The 13,514-nt window shown below is 39.0% G+C and overlaps 1 protein-coding gene across 1 annotated transcript; it reads left to right on the top strand.

Moving 5' to 3' along the window:
- Positions 1 to 4,073: 4,073 nt before the first annotated feature.
- LOC104234921 (uncharacterized) lies at positions 4,074 to 5,519 on the top strand. The gene is made up of 3 exons (XM_070146887.1): positions 4,074 to 4,153; positions 4,321 to 4,396; positions 5,145 to 5,519. The coding sequence occupies exons 1-3, from the start codon at positions 4,074 to 4,076 to the stop codon at positions 5,517 to 5,519; spliced, it is 531 nt and encodes a 176-aa protein (XP_070002988.1).
- The last annotated feature ends 7,995 nt before the right edge of the window (positions 5,520 to 13,514 follow it).

The following is a 13,514-nucleotide window of genomic DNA, read 5'->3' as shown; positions in this document are numbered from 1 at the left end:
AATTTTGTATCTTACTGCTAGTAGACCTGGTATTATTTTTAGTGTAGGGCTTTGTGCTCGATTTTAAGAAAATCCAAAAGAATCCCACTTGACCGTTGTCAAGAGATTATTGAGATACTTGAAAGGCACCACTAACTTTTGCCTTTGGTATCCAAAAGGTAGCAATTTTAACCTAGTGGGATATGCTGACATTGACTATGCAGGTTTTCTTATAGACAAGAAGAGCACCTCAAGTATGGCGCACTTTCTTGGTTCATGTCTTGTGTCATGGGCTACTAAAAAGTAAAATTCAGTGGCCTTATCTATTGCTGAAGCTAAGTATGTTGCCGCTGCTTCATGTTGTGCTCAATTGTTGTGGATCAAACATCAATTAATGGATTTTGGAATTGATGTTGGTTGCATCCCTATTTTTTGTGATAACACTAGTGCTATTGGTATGACAAAGAACCCGGTTCATCATAAGAGAACTAAGCACATAGATGTTAGGCACCATTTTTTGAGGGACAACTATGAGAAAGGCTTGATCACTGTAGAGTTTTGTGCAACTGATAAGCAAATTGCTGACATCTTTACAAAAGCACTGAGTAGAGAGAACTTTTAAAGGAATAGGTTAGAATTAGGGATGATTAAGATCACCTAATGGAACCAGTTTAGAATGCACAATGAAAATAAATAATATATATATATATATATAGGTTAGAAAATCTGGAACTTGTGTAAATAACTAGATTAATCTTTTCTCAGTCTCATACTGTAAATAATATACTCCTTTGCCATGTATTAGTATGACTGACTGATCTCTAACAATATTTTGGCAAATTGAGACATGATCAAGAGGATTCTCAGTGAAGAACCTGGTTCATCAGTAATGGTTCATCTCAATAACGAGGTATGTTTTCTATACTCCGCACAATTTGAAATACTAAAATTTAATTCATGAGCAGAGTCCTACCTACGTCCAAAAACTTCAAAAGCCTATCCTTTTAAGTTTGAACCAGTTCCGTTTTCTACAAGAATCCTCACCATGTTAAAATGCCTAGATTCTAGGGAAGCCTAACCACCAATTCAAACTGAAATTTTAGGGTGATTAGACTTCTATTTGACTACTAAAAGTTGTCGTTGTGTATTGATGTAATGACCCGGCCGGTCGTTTCATGAGTTAGATCCCATTCTCCCCATTTCTACTTCTTCATATGTTATTCGGCTATATTTCATCATATCGTATTGGTTGTTCTGCGTTTGGAATGGTCATGAGGTGAAATGAGAGACTTAGTCTCTTATTTGAAAGTTTAAGTTGGAAAAAGTCAATCGGATATTGAATTATGTGTAAATGTTCTCGGATGTGAATTCAGATGGTTCGGATAGCTTCGTTAGGTGATTTTGGACGTAGGAGCATGTTCGGAATGTAATTTGGAGGTTCGTGGTAGATTTACGTTTAAATTGGCAAAATTGGAAATTTGGCATTTTCTAGTCGGCAGTAGAAATCTTGATATCGGGGTCAGAATGGAATTTGAAAATTGGAGTAGGTTGGTTGTGTCATTTTTGACGTGTGTGCAAAATTTCAGGTCATTCGAATGAGGTTTGATAGGTTTTTGGATCGGTTGCGGAATTCGGAAGTGTGGAAATCCTTAGGCATGAATCCGAGGGTAATTTAGTGTTTCGACGTTATTTTGAGTGTTCCGAGGGTTGGTATGAGTTTGAATAATGATATGTGATGACTTGTTCGTATTTTTGGTTGAGGTCTCAGGGGCCTCGGGATGAATTCGAAAGGTTGTCGAAAATATTGGACTTGAAATTGAGCAGCTTCAGCTGCTGCTTCTGTCATATCCGCACCTGCGAACTGGAGACCGCAGGTGCGAGGTCGCAGGTGCGTGGAGGAGACCGCAGATGCGGAAGTTGGCCATCAAAAGAAGAACCACATGTGCGGTATGTTGGCGCATCTATGAGACCGTAGGTGCGGTGCCTAGGCGCAGATGCGGTTATTTTGACCGCAGAAGCGTTATTTGGGCCGCAGGTGCGGAAATGCCTGGGCAGAGGGTATAAATTAAACCCTTCACAAATTTTTACCCATTTACACCATTTTTTATATGGGATTAGAGCTTTTGGAGGGTTTTGAAGAGGGATGATAATCGGCTTAAAGTATATATATTTTGATATATATCGCCTCACATTTTGCTCATGTTTCGATGATTTGAGATGTTTAATATAATGTTTTATGATCATTTGTGGTATTTCTATGTGTAGGAATCATTCAGATGCAATTTGGGATGAATTGACGCAAATTGGGAAGAAAATGCAAAAAGTGAATTTTGAGCGCCACAGTCAGCGTGGGGCGCTGGTTGTGGCGCAGTTTACAGAACCCAAAATTTTTAAGAGCTAGGGTCAGCGCTCCACACTGCCCTGGATGCTCGGAACATGAAGTATTATTGTTTCGACTAGGACTCGGTTATTTTAACCCCAGGATGCCCCCAACTGATATAAAAGCCAACCTAAACCTATTTTGAGGGGGGAACATGATTTTGGAGAGAAAACAAAGGAGCAAAACACTTGGGTGCACGGATTTGAGCAATTCTTCCATTCCTTTTCTAGTACTCATTGATTTTATGTTTGAAAACCTTATTTTTGATGATTGTATGAATATGAGTGGCTAAGAACCCTATTGTTCTAGGGTCATGGGTGAAACATGAATGTTGATGTTTGAAGTTTAATTTGACGAAGTTGATTTTATCATATTAGGTTGTTTATTTAATTCTGTTTTTTATTATTTTGCTGAGTATCTAACAGTGAAATACTATCTACGAATCTAGAGTTGAACTCAAAAGTAGGAACTCTAGATTGCATATAGAATTAAATAGAGAAAGTTCTTGAACCCGGGCATCGGGGAACAGATTCGCAATTAGAATAGACATATACCTAATTGCCTTGCTTGGTTGAAATACAGGAATTGTAAATGCATTCTTGTTAATCTTAATTCCATAGATATATATGCATTAAGCTAACTTGACTAGGCAAGTAAGGACTCAACAGATTCTTATGAGTAATATCAACCCTGTCAATCAACAATTCAGATAAATCAATTAGTCATTTTAAGCCAAAAATACAACACGATTGTTAGCTAACCCGTGACCCGGAAATATTCGCTCTTACAGATTGTTATTCGAATTTGCTATCTGTTTTGGTTGATTTCTAGTTAATTCATTGCTTGATAATTTTAGTTAGTAAATTAGTCACTTCTATATTTTGTGAGAAATCTCTTGAATCGATAAGTTAATTGAGTTTGAATCAGTCAAAAGTTAGTCATAAGTCTTCGTGGGAACGATACTCACTCAATACTTTATTACTTGACGATCGCGTACACTTGCGTGAGTATTTTTGGTCGCAACAAGTTTTCGGCACCGTTGTCGGGGACTTAGAAATTAGCTACTTGACTGAATTAAGCTTTTATTAGTTATTTATTCAAGTTTTAATTTTCAGTTTACCTTGTTTGTGTTAACACATGATCTTTTTTTGAATGCGAATGAGTAGAAGCACAAACAATCTCCTTTCTTTGGATCATGAAATTGAACGAACACTTCATAGAGTGAGGATGGAAGTCAAAGCTAGAACTAGAATAGAAGGAGAGTTGGACATTGTAGTTTAACCACAACCAATAGAGATGGCAGGTAATGAAGAGCGTGCGATGATTGAAGCCGCAAGGCCCAGTCTTGCTAATATGACTCAGGCTATTGTGAAGCCTGATATCACAGGGCATTTTGAACTCAAACAGTACATGGTGCAGTTGATTCAATCCATAGGGCAATATGTGGGTCTATCTCATGAAGACCCGCAGAGGCACATTAAGAATTTATTGGAAATTACGGACACTTACAATTATCCGAACGTTTCCAAGGACTATGCCATGCTGACACTTTTCCCCTTTTCACTGCTTGGGGAAGCTAAGGAATGGTTGCAAAAGGAGCCCGCGAACTCAATCCGCACTTGGGATGATCTAGCAAGGAAATTCTTAATCAAGTTATTCCCCACTAAGAAGACAAAGTCATTGAGGAGTCAGATTTTTGGGTTTGAATAATAGGATGGCGAGACACTTCGTCAAGTGTGGGAATGATACAAGAAGCTACTCAGAGAATGCCCACTTCACTGTCAGACTGATGAGGTACTGGGTCACACTTTTGTTGTTGGGCTAGATGATGCATCAACGATGAATTTTGATTCAGCTTGTGGGGGTAGTTGCATGGCTAGACCGTACAGTGAAATCCAACTCTTGCTAAATAACTTCACTGCTAATGATTATAATTGGCAAGTTGATGGGTATTCATGAAGGGCAATTAAACATAAAGCAGTCGGGTTGATTGAGCTTGATGACTTCTTAGCCATAAGAGCAGATATAGCAAAATTGGCAAATCAGATGAATAGAATGACGATGTAACAAACACAACCGATACAACATGTACAACAAATATCTATTTGATGTGAACTATGTGGCGATAATCATATGAGTGACATGTGTCTAACGAATACTGAATCCATATACTATGTAGGGCAACAGAGCAGAGGTCCAATAAATCAGCATGTATAATATGGGAACACTTACAATCCAAATTGGAAATATCATCCCAACTTCTCATGGGATGGAAATCAGCCGAATCAGAATCATTATAGACCCCAAGGAAATTTCAATCAACCTCAGAAGCCACCCCAACAAATGGAAGAGAGTACGAATGACTTGCTAAAGAAGTTGTTGCTTGACAATCAACAGCTCAGGACGGATTTTAGAAATCTTGAGAGGCAAATGGGCCAGTTATCAACAATCAAAATACTAGACCGGCAGACGCTCTCCACAGTGACATAGAGAAGAACCCTCAAGTTAATGCAGTTACACTCAAAACGGGAGGCAACTAGAGGAAGTGCCAAAGAAGAGAAAAGACAACCCTATACCTCAGGGGAATTTGATTCCTAAGGCATCACACGAATCAAAGAAAAATGATGCAACTTCCGAGCTAGTGGAAGCTACAAGGCCACAACCACCTTTCTCCCAAAGATTGCAGAAAAAAATGATGATCGCATGTTCAAAAAATTTCTCTCTATGTTGAGCCAGGTTCAATTGAATATTCCATTGGTGGATGTACTTCATGGTGGCTCACTAGAGGAGATTGACTGAATTCGAGACAGTTGCACTTACTGAGGAGTGCACTTCAAGAGTCCAAAACAAGCTTCCTCAAAAGCTTAAGGATCCTGGCAGCTTCACCATCCCTGTGCGAACTGGTAATATTGATGTGGGTCGTGCTCTTTGCAATTTGGGGGCGAGCATAAATCTGATACCTTTGTCCTTGTTCAAGCAATTGGGTCTGAGAGCTACAAGACCAACTATTGTGATGTTGCAGCTGGCTAATAGGTCCATAGCACACCCTGAGGGAGTGATTGAAGACGTGTTGCTACAAATTGGAAAGTTCATATTCCATGAGGACTTCATTATCCTAAATTATGAGGCTGATGAACTGGTTACAATCATATTCGGATGACCTCTCTTAGCTACTGGTGATGCAATTATTAAAGTGAGAGAGAGAAAAATGATTTTGAGGGTGGATGACGAGGAAGCAGTTTTTAATGTCTACAAAGCAATCCAACCTCCTCGCCACTATGAGGAGCTCTTGATGATATCTGTTGTGGAGGTAGATGAGCAACTTCTTAACACGAGTGTATATTTAGACGATTCTCTATAGAAAGCACTTATGTTGTTCGATATCTTGGATATTGATGAGGAGGTGGAGGAAATGATGCATATCCTAGATGCATCATGTGCTTACAGGCAGGGGATACACCCCTTTAAGCCCCTGAATAGGCCAAGTGGGCCTCCTCCAAAGCTGTCAATTGAGGAAGCTCCGAAATTAGAGCTTCAACCCTTGTCCCCTCACCTTCAATATTCTTATTTGGGAAGCTCTAACACTTTACCTGTTATTGTTTTTTCTGACTTGTCTAAATTGCAGGAAGAAAAGCTATTAAGAGTGCTACGTGAGCACAAGCAAGCCATCGGGTGGACGATGTCTGACATTAAAGGCATTAGTCCAGCTTTTTGCATGCATAAAATCCTCATGGAGGATAGACACAAGCCAAGTCTAGAGCAACAATGCTGACTAAATCCAATCATGAAAGAGGTGGTAAGAAAAGAAGTGATTAAGTGGCTTAATGTAGGTATTGTATTTCCAATCTCTAATAGCAAATAGGTAAGCCCCGTCCAATGTGTACCTAAAAAGGGGGAATGACTGTAGTGGTTAATGAAAATAATGACTTAATTCCCACAAGAACTGTCACTGGGTGGAGAATTTGCATAGATTATAGAAAATTGAACAATGCCACCCGCAAGGACCACTTTCCCCTCCCCTTTATTGACCAAATGCTTGATAGATTAGCTGGCCAGGAATACTACTATTTCTTATATGGTTATTCATGATATAATCAGATTGCTATAGCCCCAGAGGACCAAGAAAAAATCACATTTACGTGTCCCTATGGCACATATGCGTTCAAGAGAATGCCCTTTGGTCTCTATAATGCACCTGCGGCTTTTCAAAGGTGTATGATGGCTATTTTTACTGACATGGTTGAAAGATTTGATGGATGATTTTTCTGTATTTGGATGCTCTTTTGATAATTGTTTAATGAATCTCGATAAAGTGCTTGCTAGGTGTGAAGAGACGAACTTGGTGCTAAACTGGGAAAAATGCCATTTCATGGTACGTGAAGGTATAGTCCTGGGACACAAGGTGTCCAAAAGTGGTTTGTAGTGGATAAAGCGAAGGTGGAGGCGATTGAAAATTTTCCCCCGCCGATATCCGTCAAAGGCATTCGTAGTTTCTTGGGCCATGCAGGTTTTTATCGTCGTTTCATTAAAGATTTTTCAAAAAAAAAATTCTCCTTTGTGCAGGCCTCTTGAGAAAGATGTCCCCTTCAATTTGATGACGCCTGTCTGAAAGAATTTGAGGAGCTGAAGGGAAGGTTAGTGACTGCACCAATTATTATTGCTCCGGATTTGGAGCAACCATTTGAGTTGATGTGCGATGTGAGTGACATATCTATCAGAGCTGTTTTGGGGAAAAGGAGAAATAAAATCTTTTACTCTATTTATTATGCGAGTATAACTTTGAATCCATCCCATATGAACTACACGGTTACTGAAAAAGAGTTGCTTGCAGTGGTGTGGGCATTTGACAAGTTCAGATCCTATCTAGTGGGGACCAAAGTCATCATTTACACAAATCATTCAGCTATCAGATACTTGTTTGAAAAGAAAGACGCCAATCGGGGCTGATTCGTTGAGTCCTCCTCTTATAAGAGTTTGACTTAGATATCCAAGATCGAAAAGGGATAGAGAATCAAGTGGCTGATCATTTTTCCAGATTAGAAAATCGGAGCCATGTAACTAAAGGAGGGTCAATCAAGAAATATTTCTTGATGAGCAGTTATTGGCAATCACCTCAAGTGAAGCCCCGTGGTATGCAAATTATGAGAATTTTATTGCAAGTGGGGTGACACCACCAAAATTGACACCCGATAATAGAAGAAGGTTCCTACATGATGTGAGGCTCTACATGTGGGATGAGCCATTCTTATATATGCTATGCGCATATTAGTTGGTGCGAAGATGTGTTCCTGAAGAATAGATGAATGCAATACTGCATGACTGTCATGCTTCTCCATATGGAAGTCATCACGGTGGGGATAGAACCGCCCAAAATTTGGTGCAAGAATTTGGTTGTGAATGTATTTGAAGTAATAAACTATAATTACCTCTACTTCATGTAAATTTGGGAGGTCCACCTTGTTCCACCATTGTTAAAATAAAAGAGCAAAATTGATGCCCAACAAGGTGTTTTCTAAAATGCCTAAGAGGGTAAATTTGAACACCGGTAAAGTCTAAGTAGCCGAGTGTAGTTATCTTTGAGTTTGGGATAAGTGTGGGGTTTTGTATGTTGTTGAAAATTTTTTTAGTCATAGTTAGTATACTAAATTAGTGTAGTAATGTAGACTTTAGCTTCGTTATGCTTGCACCATAATTAAGTTACGGGCATGTTAGACTAATTGAATTGTATAGCATAGGGAAGTCTTGAGTACTTATAGCCTTGTGATGACACATTGATGCATGTTGAGTCAATATTGTGATTCGATTATACATAGCCTTCGGTTTTAAGTGTGGGGTCCTCTTTTCCCCTCACAATGACCTTAGGCGAAATTTCTTGATTCACTCTAATCTTTGTGTTTGTCATGTGTAGGTTGTTATGGCTCGTGACAGTGCCGCTAAAGGAAAAGAGGTGGGGAAGTCCTCCACTACTACTCCCCCTCCAAAGAAACACAAGCAATACGAGAGCTCTTCCCGACAAGCCAAGGGAAAGCAAGTGGCTAGAGGGTCTACAGAGCAATCACGGCCTCGGTTGGAATTTGTAGATGATGACGCCAAGAAATGGCATGATATTTTGTTCCATACGAGAGATATGTGTCTGAGAATGGGGATAAATGTGAAGGCCTTAGAACAGAGCTTCCCCTGATGTACTTGCTACATTAATCACCAAGAAGATGGATAAGTTCCTTGAATGTCCAGGCCCGGCAAATCTCAGCATGGTCCAAGAACTATATGCAAACTGGGACATGAAAGATGATGAGTCATGCGTCAGAGGAATGAACATTCCAATGCATAGGGAGGCCTTGTGTCGGTTTTTGGGAGTTGATAACCCGAACCCGCGAAGGCTTATAAAGTTTGTCAAAAGCCCAAGCTACCAAGCAATACATCACACACTTTGTGGCGTTGATTCCAATGCAGCGTGGAAGTAGACTAAGAGGGATATTCACCTTGAAATGCTTAGGTTTGACTTCAACAAGACGGCTAAAGTTTGGCAGAACTTTGTGCAAGCTAGATTAATGCCTGTGTAGCATAATAGTGAGTGCACTCGAGCTCGAGTGTGCTTGATCTAATTTTTATGACCGGCGCCCCATAAATGTGGGTGAGCTCATGCTTGGTGAGATGGCTCGCACCCATTTTGGAGGGAGAATCAAGAGGTTTTTTTATGGCAACATCCTGACACAGTGCATGCTATCTTTAGGAGTACCAGAGTACCTAGGCTATGATGAGGTAGTGGAGGCACCCAAGGCAGTACTAGACATTACATCCTTGTTAGAGTCCACATCGAAACTCACCCAAGCTATTAGGAATGAGAGGGACGAAAATTTTAACAGGTATCTCTACAAAACTGTCAATGTTATTATGAGCGGGCTAGGGGTATTAGAGGAGGAGTGCACGCAATTACAAAGTGAGCTCTCCAGTTCGTCCAAAGAGATATTGGGCATAGCACCGGGTAGTCCCATTCATCCTTCTGAGGATGAAAACACTCACAAGGGCTCTGATGATGAGGATGCGGATGACGATGAAGCTAGGGGGCCAATGACTTTGGTACCTTTAGGAGATGATGATGCGCCCATTGTCGCAGCTAGTGGGCATCTTGAGGAGGCAGACTCCGACTAGCAGGGATCTCTTTCTTTCTACCTTACTCTATTTTTTAATTTATTATGCATTGGGGACTATGCATTGTTTAAGTGTGGGGTGGGGGAATACTCTTTGAGCTGTAATTGTATAAATGTTTTTTCTTTTTTCTTTTTTTGATAGTGTTGTTTTGTTTTTGTTTTATAACCTTTTAGCTTAGTTTAAGATTAACATAGTTTAAATTAGCTGGATTATAAGGAAAAGAAAAAAAGAGAAAAAAAAATCAGAAAAAGATTGGACTTTTCACGACGATGGATCTGTTGGACAATTTTCTTGAGGGATTAAAGTCCAACTAAAAATACCAAATTGATTCTTTTTAGATAGTTAGGTAGTATCCCTTAGTTTTTCTTTCGACACCGGTTCTTTTCCAAGGGTGTAGCTCGAACCGGGTATTCTAGTTTAGTTTTTTTCATTATTATTTTTTCTTTCTTAGGAGTAGAAAAAGAGAAATTGAGGTGCTTTGAGATACCTACTAACATGGTTGGTGTTGGCAATTTAAGTTATGGCATGCGCTCTGTCTTTCTGCATATATGATTTAAATTGTAATGCCCAAGTAAAGTAAGTAGCCTACTCTTTGATGTTTTTTTCTCAGTTGATTGACTTGTATGCTACCTAGTGCATTGTTGCTTAAAAATTCTCAACCCCTTTGAGCCTATAGACCATTTCTTTGGCACTCACATTACAAGTCGTACTTCTACTTTGTTCTTGATTTGAGAATGTTGAACCTTTACCTCCTAAGGCACTTAGTCGCTAAAAGAAGTAAGGGGAAAGATTGGGGAGTTACTTTTGAATGGAACCACGGAAGGGCCCTTAAGGTGCACTAAGATTGTGAATAAAAGTCACTAGCTTAAGAACTTCAATTGCATGGAGTGTGTGAAGAAAAAGAAAAACAATGTGCAAGAAAAAGCAAATAAAAGTTCAAATAATGAAGAAAAAAATATACACACCTCCTAATCTTTCTCACTCGTGCTAGTGAATCCATAGATGTGCTTCATTAAAAGGAGGGCTATGTTATATATGTTGTATGACAAGTGAATGGATTGAAAAGAAAAGATGTTTGATTTGTGAATGTAGTGTACTAAAGTACTTAGGAGGGTTAGTCACTATACCTAAATATATCCTACCCGTCCCTTAGCCTACATTACGACCTTGAAGTCCTATTTGATCCTAGATTTGGCTAGCTTAGATTAGTAGAGATGTACACTACGGGCAAGCTTATGGTACGACCACAGGATGCACATGAATTCTTTGTGAGAGTGAGTGAATGTTGTTCAATTGTGTGATGTCCTTAATTTATGTTCAATGTCATATTTGAATGTGTGGACTACTTTAATATTCATTCTTTTGCTTGTGGTAAGGGCACTTGATCTCATGACGGATTGGTAATGTTGTACACTTTTTTTGTTGGGTGAGTGTGTGAGTTGAGGATGCTTAGTGGTGACGAGTTGTCTCTTGATGTAAAATGGTTGTGGATAGGTTGCTTGAGTTGATTGAATATAATTGTATATACTTGGGCTAGTTTAAAAACGGGAAGAATGTGAAATTCGCGTGTTCATGCTTAATTGTGAAAAGGTAGGGTGTTTGATTGAATTAATTGAGAAATGCTCTTTTGTAGTGATAATTATGTTTTGGGGGATTAACGTAGTTCCATTGCTCGAGGACGAGCAAGAGCCTAAGTGTGGGGTATTGATAATCGGCTTAAAGTATGTATATTTTGATATATATCGCCTTACAATTTGCTCATGTTTCGATGATTTGAGATGTTTAATATATGATGTTTTATGCTCATTTGTGGTATTTCTATGTGTAGGAATCCTTTGTATGCAATTTGGGATGAAGTGGCGCGAATAAGAGCGAAATTGGGAAGAAAAAGCAAAAAGTGAATTTTGAGGGCGCAGTTTACAGAACCCAAAATTTTTGGGCGTCGCGCTGCCCTGGACGCTCAGAACATGAAGTAGTCCTGTTTCAAATAGGACTCGGTTATTTTAATCCTAGGATTCCCCCAACTAATATAAAAGCCAACCTAAACCTATTTTGAGGGGGGGAACGTGATTTTGGAGAGAAAATAAAGGAGCAAAATACTTGGGAGCACGGATTTGAGCAATTCTTCCATCCCTTTTCTAGTACTCATTGATTTTATGTTTGAAAACCTTATTTTTGATGATTGTATGAACATGAGTGGCTAAGAACCCTATTGTTCTAGGGTCGTGGGTGAAACATGAATGTTGATGTTTGAAGTTTAATTTGACGAAGTTGATTTTACCATATTGGGTTGTTTATTTAATTCTGTTTTTAATTATTTTGATGAGTAGCTAACAGTGAAATACTATATACAAACCTAGAGTTGAACTCGAAAGTGGGAAATTTAGATTGCATATAGAATTAAATAGAGCAAGTTCTTGAACCTTGGCATCAAGGAACGAATTCGCAATTAGGATAGACATATACCTAATTGCCTTGCTTGGTTGAAATACAGGAATTGTAAATGCATTCTTGTTAATCTTAATTCCATAGAGATATATGCATTAAGTTAACTTGAATAGGCGAGTAAGGACTCGACAGATTCTTATGAGTAATATCAACCCTGTCAATCAACAATCCCGATAAATCAATTAGTCATTTTAAGCCAAGAACGCAACACAATTGTTAGCTAACCCGTGACCCTGGAATATTCTCTCATACGGATTGTTATTCGAATTTGCTATTTGTTTTGGTTGATTTCTGGTTAATTCACTGCTTGATAATATTAGTTAGTAAATTAGCCACTTCTATATTTTGTGAGAAATCTCTTGAATAGATAAGTTAATTGAGTTTGAATCAGTCAAAAGTTAGTCATAAGTCTTCGTGGGAACGATACTCTACTCACTACTTTATTACTTGACGATCGCGTACACTTGCATGAGTGTTTTTGGTCGCAACAAGGGATTCAAAGGGAAACTTGTTGTGGTAAGATTTTTGAACTTAATACTCGTATCTATGGTGAATTTCAGTTGATTAAACATGGAAATTGAAGAGATTAGAGGTGAAAATTTGGGAAATTAGGGCTTGAAATTGAGAGTTTAAATTGGGGATTTGAGGGGACATTTGAGGTCCGATTTTGATGATTTGGTATGTATAGACTCGTGAGACGTTAAGGATTCTAGTGTTGTGATTTTTATCGGATTTCGAGACGTGGGCCTGGGGGTCGGGTTTGACCAATTTTTGGAATTTTTGAGTTAATTTGATAATTTTCGCGTGGGCTTTGTTCTTTTGGCATGTATTGATGTTATGATTTTGATTTTGGATAGATTTGGGGCGATTTGAGGCCAGGCCGAGAGGCAAGGGCATTTTGGAGTAGATTTTCGTCCGGTTTGAGGTAAGTAACAATTGTAAATCTAGACCTGAGGGTATGAAACTCCGAAATTTCGTACTATTTTGATAAATGGGGTGACACATAGACTATGTGACGGGCGTGTGGGCGTGCACCTGCAAAGATTGTGACTTGGTCCGTCCCGTGGCAACTGTAGAGTTGCATATTTTGATAAACTCTATATGAAATCTATGTATTTAGAAATGATTCCGTTAATTTGGGCTAAATGCCATGTTTAGGGCCTTGTGTCGTATTGTTTGGACCCTCAGGGGTATTTTACTATTATCCTCACACTGTTTTGATTTAAAACCATATCCTCAGTCATGAAATTTCCTTGTTTATCATTTGATTTAGTTTCATTACTCTACTTTCAAATATATGAAAACTGTTTGGGTTGAGCTACATGATTTTTCACTGAAATGCCCGAGTGGTTGTAAGGTTAATGACTGAGAGAGGTTGAGAACCTGATGGTGATGATTATATATATTTATGGATCGGGCTACACGCCGCAACAATATTTATATAGATATATGAATCAGGTTGCACACCGCAGCGATATGTATTGGATCGGGTTGCATGCTGCAGCGATATAGCGTTTGGGCTGTAGGATCCCCTTCAAAGTTTGCACACCCCCAG

Source organism: Nicotiana sylvestris, chromosome 5, assembly GCF_000393655.2.
Source record: "Nicotiana sylvestris chromosome 5, ASM39365v2, whole genome shotgun sequence".
In the NCBI taxonomy this organism is placed as follows: domain Eukaryota; kingdom Viridiplantae; phylum Streptophyta; class Magnoliopsida; order Solanales; family Solanaceae; genus Nicotiana; species Nicotiana sylvestris.
This window is presented reverse-complemented; position numbering and strand designations above follow the sequence as displayed.